The sequence below is a fragment of the Brassica rapa genome, chromosome A05 (genome assembly GCF_000309985.2).
Source record: "Brassica rapa cultivar Chiifu-401-42 chromosome A05, CAAS_Brap_v3.01, whole genome shotgun sequence".
Taxonomy (NCBI): domain Eukaryota; kingdom Viridiplantae; phylum Streptophyta; class Magnoliopsida; order Brassicales; family Brassicaceae; genus Brassica; species Brassica rapa.
In genome coordinates, this window is record NC_024799.2 from 1,113,182 (window position 1) to 1,124,920 (window position 11,739).

Consider the following 11,739-nt stretch of genomic DNA (forward strand, 5'->3'; position numbering starts at 1 on the left):
TGATGCGAGGAAGGCAATAGTTTTTTATTTTGATAGGAAGTAACTAAACGTTTTGATTCTTCGTATCTAAAATCATATATCGATTAGGTTTATATGTTTGGTTGAATAGGTTTAAATTGGTTCTTATATTTAGAGAAAGGTTTAGATTTATACAACAACCCTTCTTCTTCTTTTTCTGAAACAAGCTTGTAAACCAACACTTACTATGAAACATAGGAAAAATAAGAAATACAATTTGATATCTACCTTCACTAACCCACAATATAATGATATGTAGTAGAGCGTGTGAATACCAAATGCAGTGATTTACAAAGCTTATAGCTAGTTAACGATCAAAATGGATGGTACATAGAATCCTTAGTTACTCTAAGAAGTCAAAACTATAAATAGGACTTTTGAAGCAGGGGAAGGAATTCAAACTTACAAGTATCAAAAACAAGTTACTCTTCTTCCCAACTTTGCCTCAAACAAAAACAAAAAACCATCTAATTAGCATCGTGAAACGTTATCCACATTTTCACGGCAAAAAACCACAACCACCAGCGACGTTTCCTTCTCAACCGCCTGAACTTTACCCCTTTCAACATCCTCATCAACTTCATCGATTGTTGGCATCATCGAGAGATCACTATTGACACTACAACACTTAACGGCAACTAAAATGTTATCTTCACAGCGTGTTTCTTTGTCATCATCGTCTACGTGTTTGCCCCATAACACGGCGTAGACTCCCACCATTAAAACAACCAGTCCAATAACCCTGAAAGTTCAAATATAAATTCCGGTTTACATTAATTTCACGAATGAACCAAGACTAAACCAAATATATATCATAATGAACCGGTTGTTGCTAACGTACCCTCCTAGGTAGATTCCTTGGCCGAGAACGAAGAAGCTCATTATGGAGACAATGACGACAACAAGAGGGTTAAAAGCAGTGACGAAGACAGGTCCCTTTCTCTGCATCATAAGTCCTTGAACGTAGTAAGCTATGCTCGACGACATTATTCCCTGTAATCGTACCAATCACAATATACATAAGTGTCAATTTCATTTCTAATATGTGAACTGATGTGTTGTTATGTACAACCGTGGTGAAGTTTAAAGAAAAAGAACGGACCGCATAGGCAGAAGCTAGAAGGTTCATGTCAAAACTGATGTTCAAAGCAGAAGGATTGTGTTCCATTACGAAGGCCAGGGCTAAGGATTGTAACGTTCCCATGAAACACACCATGGTTGATAACGAGAGATGGGCTGCGTATTTCTTCAAAGTCCATGCCTAACAAAAAGAAGTCATATAACGTTCTCGTTAGTTAGATCCATATATCTTTCTATATCCTATCACAAATTGTGTAAATAAAAAATCATGAGTGTTTTCTTTTTAAATCATGAGAAATTTATTCTTTCAATATTGTAATCCAGTCATAATTTTAACATATAGTAAACCTTAGACACAATCTAAGAGTCTAAACCAAAATCCCACGAAACTATAACACTAGCTACTCTCTTAGATTGGATCAATAAATTATACCTGGAGAATGAAGAAGGAAGCCCATGAGAGGGAAGCGAGAAGGAGGAAGACGGCGGCTTTAAAATAATCACCGGCCAGCGGCGAAGATGCGGTGGCGGTGGTGGTGAGGTGAGATCGGAAGAAATTGATGAAAGGACCTTTGTATAATATCATCAATATGGATCCAACCACTGTCACTAAAGTCCCCACTACTTTTACTTGGCATCTTACTTTTTTCATCTCCACTTTCTCCATCCTATATTTTATATTCATATTTTTAAATAAAACGCATCAGTATTTCATAATTTTTTGATCTCGTGACATATTGATTGTACTATACATCTACGTACGAATTGGTGCATATCCACGTATGAAAATACTATTAAAGTATAGCTTTTATGTATGTACCTGAATAGAGTGGCGAGGATAAAGGTTATTGCGGGCACGATGTTGCTGACGGCGGAGGAAAACGTCGGAGATGTGAGTTTCAGACCGATGTAATATAGATTCTGATCAATTACAGGCCTGTTTGTATAAAGCCATATTTGTTAATTAGTTTTATACATGTAACAGTTTTCATAGATTCAACAAGAAGAAAAAAAAAACGTTTTAGAGATTGTTTAAGAAGACTAACCCGAGAAGAGCAAGAACAAATATGTGCATGAATATCGAAAATGTCATCTTTGACCTCACTTTCCTACAAAATTCCCAAACGCATAAATATTACAAACGCACAAAAGCAATGATATCTTAGAAACAATATGGACTTCTTTTGTTTTCTTTTTTACCTTTCAGAAAGAAATGCGAAAGGTGCGATCGCGGCTGTGGCAAAAGCGTTGCGGTATGCAACAAGAACGTAATGGCTCATACCGCGGTCAAGGACGGTTTTAGTGAGCAGGTTCATACCGGCGTATCCAAACTGAAGACAGACCATTGCAAAGTAAGGTTTAGCTGATTCTGACATCCTTAGTCCCATCTCGATTTGCTTTGTTAGGTTTCAAGACAAGAAAATGAAACAAAACTTTGGTGTTATTTTATGATCCTTGAGGTTAAAAATATCAAAAGTTAGTGTTTGTATATAAGAGAAATGAGCGAGGAATAGAGAGAGAGAAAACACTTATAGAATGTGCTTTTCCTGGGAACCAAGTGGTAAGAGGTTCTTTGTATTTATATCATAATATTCGGAATTGTGATCAGTGTTTTCTCATTTCTTCCTTTTGTTTTGTTTTTCTATATTTGTTATTAAATTTTATTTTAATGACGTTGGTGTTAATTATTCCGGTTTGATTCGGATTAACAATTGGGTATCATGTTATCTCTAAAGTAAGTGGATAGAACATTCTACATATAAATATTCGGTTTATACGACTTCGTGAAACCAATCATATTAGGTAAATAAAACTTGTGGCTATTAAAACTTGAGATCTGTAGTGTGATTGATGTGGAAGAAAATAGTTGTTTTGTTTAATATGGTAGATACAACATTATGCTTCTAGATATTTTTTTCGTGTTATGTTTTTTTTATATTGCAATTAGAGCGGCATAAACGATAATATTCAAGATGATCCTATTGTTGGTAGAACATGCGAAAGCAAAAGAAAAACATATGCAATCACGCCTATTGGTTCTATACAAATATATAAATGACAATCAGCCAATCACAATTTGAAGCATGTTATTTCTAAAATGTGTATATATGTGTGTGTATGTCGACGTCTAGTTCATACATATGACACTGAAATGTAATTATATCAAGTAATAAATCTAGTTATTCATGCTATTGGCCTAACTCTTGATTCATGTACGGATGTTAACCAACTGGGAACAGTCGTTAAGGTCGTGGTTGTCAAAGTTGTGGTGAACTAAAAGCTTATAGAATAATTCTACCGGAATTTTACTGCCAAAATAATCTAGGGTTATATTTGGTTATAATTTATATAAAATATGACAAACACGTCAATATCAAGTAAAACCAATGGCAAGGCAAACCCTTTTGCAAAGAAGGTTAAAACAAACTTAAGTTTGTTGGTTTTTCATATATAGAATATTTACCAATAAATTGTGGAGTGTTACTGAAATGTAACACGCCTAAATTGTGGAGTGTTATAAATCATTTCGTCACGTCGGGAGGAGTCAAGAAATATATCAATCTTAAGAACCTATACAGATTGTTTTTCTTGCTTCACTTTGTTTTTCTTTGTAGTAGTATAACATTTTTTTGGTTAACGTAAAGTAGGAATTTGAAAATCGACCAACCAAAACACTACATTAAGATAGATTCGTTGTAATATGGGTTATATACATGGAGTGTGACGCATGGGGGGACACGTCTATCCTAATTCCTAGACTCGTGGTCACAAATGATCGATCTTGAGAGGTTAAATCAGTGAAGAAACACAAGTTGACAAAGTGAATTCCACGTGGTAGCAACAATCAAATGGGTTCAATCTTACGTACGTTTGGGACCCATATCTCAAATATATACCATTTTATCTGAAAGTGCGTTCTTCTGTTGAGAAAAAATATAGTGGACAAAATATTTTTTTTTGGTAAACTACTGGACAAATTATTTGTTGGATGTCTTGTCTGTTATCGATTTCAATCTCTTCTAAAAGAAAATTTAAAAGGCAGATATTTTTGATCTACATGACCAAATAAATACTAAAAACTTATACATGATAAACGTGAACTAGAGCATATATCATAGGTATAGTAGTTTATCTTTTTCTGACTGAATTTTTAGAAGTAGTTTATCTTCAATAGTGGTTTTGTTTCTGACAATACATAAATATTATGCTTTTTCTATTTAGAAAGTCACTAAAAAAAGAAAGTTTACTATGACTGTATAAAAATTTATTACACAACAGTTTATACATTAGTTATCTCTGTTATACAGAAACAATAAAATACAATGTGTTCGGTTTAGAGAATAAATAGTTCTCACATATAATGTAGATGCTACACATGTTACATGTATGTGTATCTCTGTATTTTTCAAAATGATCTATTAACCCCTTTTTGTTGATATAATTTCATAGATAAAATATAATATCAAATTTCTAATCATATAAAATATTTTTTGCGTACAAAAATATAAATCCACCACCTCATGTGGTTTATAAACTACTATTCGTCCCACAATCCTACCACCTCAAGTGGTTGTCACTATTCTTATATCTTCTTTTTTTTTCTCCGTTTGAAGTCGGCTAGTTATAATCAGAACAAGACGTGTAAAATATTCTAAAATATATTACGTGTATATTTTTTTCACCAATTACTTGTGTATCGTCTATAGTTTCTAGCAATTATTACAATGACAATGTGAAATAATAACAAATAGTTCAAAAAAAAGGAATAATAACAATCAAATCACATGATTACGTGGTTTGTCGCATCTTGTGATGACGAGTGTTACTGAATTTTACGTATTTGAAAGTTTCACCGGTAACAGGAACATACCCCATAATCAATTTGGACTACATTTTGTAAGACGATAATCAAATAAAAACTGACTATATTTGGTGGATTCCTTTTCTTATAGAAAATAATTTGTGTATATATATGAGAATGCCCATATACATATGTGAGAGTCCATGCTTATATATGTGAGTGCAGTAATAGAATAGCCTTTCGACGTAAAAAAATATATATATATATATGTGAGTGCATCTATGTACATGCATAGACTATATATATATATATATTCATACGGATCTGTTGATAGAATTGCTTATCCAAAATGTGAACCACATAATACTAATTTAATGGGTAAAGAAAAGCCAACCATATCTCAATAACTCATTGGGCTGTGATAGCCTAGTGTTTTCCGTTATGGATCCTACCTACCTTCAAAATCTTTCCCTTGGGTTGGGTGATAGTTTTGCAGGGAGCATTGTGTCGTCAATGGAAGTCTTCCGTTTCATTAGTTCGTGTACGAACTCGTATTTGGATACTCAAGACTCACCGGTATTACAAGGTTTTACCTCTCGGATTTATGACCTCTCTGCCTTTGTTGCAGTGTGTCTAACCCTGTTGGTTGCACTAGTTGTGATCATATCAATGGGTATCTCTAAGCTTGTCTACAAGGTAGACTGTCAAGAACTCACTAACCTTCTTTCAGAGAGTTGGTCATTCGATGTTCACCGGATCTTACTCGCTATTCGATCCCTTATCTTTTCCTTTGTTGCTTTATATGCTCATTTATCTTGTTGTTGTGCTTATGTTATGGCAAACTCTTTGGCTTGTGATGCCTTCCTATGTTGTAACACCTCCTCTTCTAATGGAGTTCTAAACGTTTAAGTTAATGAAGTAATGTTTGACCAAAAAAAAAAAAAAAAAAAAGATATGCATCTAGAATCAATTTATGTCTCAACCCCTTCAATTATAATTTATAAGTAGTTGAACATCCATTATCTTATATATAATATGCATTCTTGCCACTTTAAGGGACAATAGTGGCTACTTTACTTAGTTGTGTGGAAGGTTATGTGCAATTCGTATCTTAAATTTAATTAGGTTAATTAGATAGATTCAACTGTAATATACTAGGTCCCATATTAATCTATGATGAGAACTGATATGAATTATTATTATGAATATTTTCATTTCAAACTAATCAGAAAAAAGTTTAATGATTCCATCCCTAAGACACTTGATTTACATCGTTTTTAATGGAGGTTCTTTCCATTATTTTTAAACTAAAAATTCAATACATATCTAAAAACGTGTCTCGCGCTTACTTGTCTATATATTAGTTTGGAAATATTGGGTTTTGAGTCCTAAGTGACTAGTTTTATATCGGTATATCCTATGCTGCTGGATACATATCAACTTTAACAAACAATTAAGAGACCAAGTGTATATTGAACTTATCATAGTAGGCTATGCATTTTGATAAATCATCTTATAAATAAGGCTCCATATCTTTAGTTTTATATAAACCCTATTATGTAAAAGATGAAATTCTGATTTGCATTATCACCTAAATATGAATAACGATTACTTAGACATATAAAAGTTTAAAGTTATTTAGAAAATAAATAAATTGAAAATGTAAATACAGATGAAAAGGTTCACTTTTGTGTCATGCGAATGTGGATGTAAATGCATCGGAGAAACGTGTCGATAACTCATGGTTTAGTTACAGTATCAAATATAATACGTCTTTGCGATTGGGGAACTATATGCTACACAAATTCCCTCTGACACAGTCTGGCAGATTATCCGACTTTTTAACGTAAAATATCATTCGAAAATCTAATTAAATAACTTTCAGCTTTATAATTTAGCAAAAAAAAAATGATTCAAATACCAAATTCGAGCTGAACCATGCATATTGTCGGGCGTCTATCTCCACATCATTTTCTATCTTTTTACTATTTGTTTTGATATATAAATTCGTATCATAATTGTTCGATAATCATTGATCTTCAAAGCCGTAACGATTACCAATTTATCATATCTCTCGGTGGAAGCAAAAAAATTAATGTTCACTCAGTGCGCATTTAGTCACTATTCATATCAAAACTATAGATTATAGGATTTTACTCGAATATAATTGTATACTAGACTAATATAATTGTAAATTAGAGAATTCCAGTACATCAGATATAATGAACTATCCAATAATCCAAACGTCAAAAATGTTGGGACTATATATCTACATAGAGACTTGTGTGTCTATATATGTGTAAACATAAATATTAAGCTCAAGATAATATATGTTTTAGGGTGGGTTTAAAAGAAACGCATGATCTGATAGAACATTTAGGAAGAAAAATAAAGAAAGTGGATGTGGGTCAAAAGTGTGGGTGCGTTTTTGGTAATAAAGAGAAATGGGAAAAGAAAGAGGGCAACAAATCCAAATGGTCATCTAATCACCCTCCAGCAATTTCATTTCCACACACAAACCTTTGGGTCTGCACAAAGTTATTGTCTTTTGATTTTCTTTTTCTTGATGAAAATGGCAGAGAATTTGAGCAATTTGGCAATCTTATTGGCTTGGGGTCGTCTCTTAAATATATCAGAAATATATTTCACTAGTTGTAGTCCAAGTCTTGTTTTGTTTTTTTTTTATCTTTCTTTGGTGATGTTTATCAAATGTATATTGTGAAAATTTGGATTTTCCGAATGTTATTTGTATTGTTATTAACGGGCTTTTTATGTTAATGACTGAGCCGACAAAGAGAGAAAGAAAAAGATAGTAACAATTCAAGAAAGGAACGTAAAATGTTTTGGTCAAAGAATCTTTTTCAATAAGATGATAAGTTGATAACTATTCCCTTGCATTCCAAGTGTATGGTTTAGGATGTGTTCTCTATTCCCTTCCCTAGATAGTATAGATTCTGAATCTCATTTGTCATGTCCAGTAATGTAACCAATCGTTTGTTACAGAAAAATATAACAAGAATAATGTAACCAATCGTATTACTTTATAAAGTTTAATTGAATATAATATGAATGAACTTTTTATATAAGAATGCTAATTACTGAATTTAGAAATATATCAAATTAACTTTCACATATATGTGATATTTTCTTCCTTTTGATTGAGGACATGTTAATAATATTATCAAACCAAGATTAAATATATATATATATATAACATGTTAAAAAGTGTAAATGTCCAAAGAAAAATTATATTTCATGGATACTAAACTAAGAAGATTATGTTCCCATGCTAAGTATATGTTTCCACCTGCATCAGAGACTTCTTCTGTAGAAGAGCACATAAACTGCACCTGACTTCACATAATCCTCATTTACATGTGATATATTACTGTCATCAAAATTATACCACCTATTCTCCTCCAAAAGCTACAGAGAAAATCAAAACCAAAGTAAGAAACTCAAAAGCAGAGGAACATAATCAAACTAACAACCATTTGGAGAACTAAAGATAGACTTTAATATGTGTTGTGAAGACGAATTAATTTGAAAAAAGTAAAAAAGAGCAAAAAATGTATTGAGGCAAATATTCGTTTAGAGTTTTTTATTATTATGTGAATGAATAAACTTACAAACGATTAGACCCGTATTTATAGCAGCCTCAAAAACCGGGTTTTTTCCTATATGAATACATACTTATCTAGAAAAAAATTTTTTTTCTAAACTGATAACTTTTACCGTAATTTTCCAAAAAAAATAAATTTTACCAACGAAAGATGAGTTTTTACTGGTGCACGGAGAGATTTAAGACACATCAAGATGCAACAATATGTGGGGTGTTAGTGTCCGCTTCCCATACCACCGTAATGGTTGGTCAAAGCATAGAGCTCATTGAGTTGTGGTTGAGATAGATTTTTGTTGGCTACATACTTTGTCAAATCCAAGTCATGAATTGGAAAGTTCACGAATGTTTCCAACTTGTGCTTCATGGATCTGCTGTATGAGAATCTCTAATGATCTAAACCTTGTTGCTTATATCTAAATATCTAATCATAGAAGATCAAGACAGTAACTCTGATAAAGATAACCTTAAAGCCAAGCAACAAGTAGAGAATAGCGAGCGTGGAACACCTCTTGAGTGATGAGATAAAACGTATCACCCTCTTTGCTCTGTTAGACTCAGAAGCAATAGCAATGTCTCTTACTCTCTTATGAAAACTCGCTCCTCCTTGGGAGATAGATCCCTTTTAATTAAGTTTCATTTGAAGTAATTAACACTTTATAGGAAAGAAACATTTTATTTGATTTATCATCAATGCGTAAAAATGACTAGGCCTTAGTTACTAATCTGAAAATATTTAATGATAATAAATAAATATACTTTTCTTGATTGGTATTTCTTTGATTTAAACGGACATGGAAACTCAGCTGATCTCTGACAAAAACAAAGGAAACAAATCTCTCCGTTGAGCTCCAGGTAAGAGTACAACTCACATGTATCTGTTTCTTCTAGGCTTCCTTCTGCTTCTTGCTCTAGTTGTCATTCTTATGTACTCCTTCTCACTACCTTTTCGATTTAGCTTCTGTGAAACGTTCTAGTCTTTTCGATATGTTCCATCTTTATACAGTTCAAGACACTGATCTGTTTCTTCGTGTCTAGTTTTAAGGCTCTCAGGTAAAAGTCTTGTTGATCTTTCTTAAAAAATCGGTGGTTTAAAGACAAAAGAGGACGGGGTTTAAAGACAAAAGGATGAAGCTTTGCGTTTTCTTTTGTGTTCAGTCTCCGGCGCATGGCTCGCGCTCCGGAATCGCACTCGCTAGCTTACTTCTAGTGAGTGATGGATGGAAACAGTATCCAGATTACATCTCGTTCTATATATACATAACAAAAGATAAATCCAGAAAAAAATAAGAGAAAATATTTTTTTTTTTACTATTACTAGCTAATAACTTTTGTGTGATGTGATAGTTAGATTTTATAATTGTTTTTTGTTATTTTTATTAAATGCTACACAAGTGAATTGAATTTAATTGATTTATAGAACAAATGGTAGATTTCATTTATTGAGTTTTATAGTGTGATTCAATGCAAATACAAAATATATGGAAATTAATTTAAGTAATCTAAGTAGTTAATTACTAAATCATTTTTGTGCTTTTGTTCTTTTTTCTGTTTGTTTTTTTTTCAAAAAATTACATTAAAAACAATAACAATTTACATAAAATGTATTTTAATATTTTCTGAAATAGAAGAACTTTATAATATAAATGAGATTTGTTCTGATATAATTTTTAAAAAATAAAAATTTCAAAATAAATAGTAAAAATAGACAAATGGTATTTTCTATAAATAGAGGAAAAAATAGAAATAAATTTGAACAATTTAACTTCTAAATGTTATTATAAATATATAGGTAAATTAGAGATGCTTTTACAACACCTATCAAAAGTTGGATGGATATTAGATTTGAGACGAGAAATAATGTCTCTTCAGCATATATTATAAGTTTAGAACACACATATACAAAGTCTTTTTTTGGAAAGAATGTTAAATTTATTCAAATCAAAAAAGGCTTTTGTACAACTAGTGCAACTTTAGTCTAATACGAGAGATAGTTTTTTGAAACATTCATAAATCACAGCAGCCTAGTCTCTAGTAGAAAACCAGACCACCATTGTTTTGTTGAAAGTTGTTCCTCCTCGTCCACGTAAAGAACTGATTCGGTTCCGTACTTGCTTGTCGATGAACTTGATAAGAAGACTTGGGAAACGATTGACCGTGCCATGCCTTCTCCCGTTTCGCTCAAGCCAAATGGTATGCACAGAGAGTTGGAATACATATCGCAGAAGAAACTTGGTATCTCCTGAGATAGTATTTGTAGATAGCAAAGCAAGAACCTGACCCCAAATGTTTGAGTAGCTCTGCCTCAAAAGTTTCTTAGTGAGGTCTCTCCAAATGACCTCTGAAAAAGGACAGGTGAAATATAGATGATTCCGGGACTCAGGTCTCTCCAAATGACCTCTGAAAAAGGACAGGTGAAATATAGATGATTCCGGGACTCAACAGCAGCATTGCAGAGCAAGCACTGAGCATTTGCCTGAGGGTTCCACTGCAGCAATCTATCTCTTGTTGCCAGTCGGTTATGTACTGCAATCCAAGCCATGACCGAGTATTTAGGCGTTGATCCAGAGAACCAGATGCCCTTATACCACGGGACCTTTACTTGCTGCACACGCGTAAGAGTCCAAGTTTGGTTCGTGTCGAAACCAGGTCTGAAAACATCTCCTTTTCCTTTCCACAAAATCACATATACAAAGTCAAATGGGAGTAATTTTGAGAGACGACAAAGGAGGCCTATAAGCTCTTGGCCATACGTGCATAAATGAGCTAGATGATCGCATAGCAGAGCATATGCATTGGTTTGACGTTAATACTCGTAGTGTTGACTTTGGGTTTCTATCTTTGAAACAGAACACCCCCAAATGAATAGAGCGTTACATATGTATTCACTTAGAAGTGTTTATAATATTTAGATCTTTCGTGCATTTATCTTGATTGATTGTTTATATAATTTATGGTTGTAACGGTTACAATTGGGTGTTTTAATTGTTTTTGAGCTTTAATTTACGCCCTTGAAAAGAACAAGAAAACGTTTTATTCTAATTATTAGACTGAAAAGAAGAGCAAAATGAGAAACGCGAGTATCAAACAAGCGATCGAGGAAGAGCGTGGTGGGAGTAGTATGTCTCCTTTACATTTTAATGAGAAAACATGTCTATTTCTAAAGCTGATCTTAGCTAATGATGAAGAACAAGTTTTTCTTTCTTTTTGCTAGAGGTTG

The 11,739-nt window shown here is 32.8% G+C and overlaps 1 protein-coding gene and 2 long non-coding RNA genes across 3 annotated transcripts; 1 reads left to right on the forward strand and 2 right to left on the reverse strand.

Moving 5' to 3' along the window:
- Positions 1-213: 213 nt before the first annotated feature.
- Positions 214-3,709, reverse strand: LOC103866524 (WAT1-related protein At2g40900). Its single transcript, XM_009144467.3, has 7 exons — positions 2,299-3,709; positions 2,145-2,207; positions 1,919-2,035; positions 1,532-1,766; positions 1,121-1,279; positions 860-1,011; positions 214-760 (listed from the first exon to the last, which is right to left on the reverse strand). The coding sequence occupies exons 1-7, from the start codon at positions 2,484-2,486 to the stop codon at positions 490-492; spliced, it is 1,185 nt and encodes a 394-aa protein (XP_009142715.1). The 5' UTR covers positions 2,487-3,709; the 3' UTR covers positions 214-489.
- A 1,606-nt stretch (positions 3,710-5,315) lies between these two features.
- LOC117134300 lies at positions 5,316-8,707 on the forward strand. The gene is made up of 2 exons (XR_004458544.1): positions 5,316-7,776; positions 7,852-8,707. It is a non-coding gene; the product is annotated as an uncharacterized LOC117134300 (long non-coding RNA).
- Positions 5,564-10,918, reverse strand: LOC117134303. Its single transcript, XR_004458548.1, has 2 exons — positions 9,392-10,918; positions 5,564-8,326 (listed from the first exon to the last, which is right to left on the reverse strand). It is a non-coding gene; the product is annotated as an uncharacterized LOC117134303 (long non-coding RNA).
- Between the last annotated feature and the right edge of the window lie 821 nt (positions 10,919-11,739).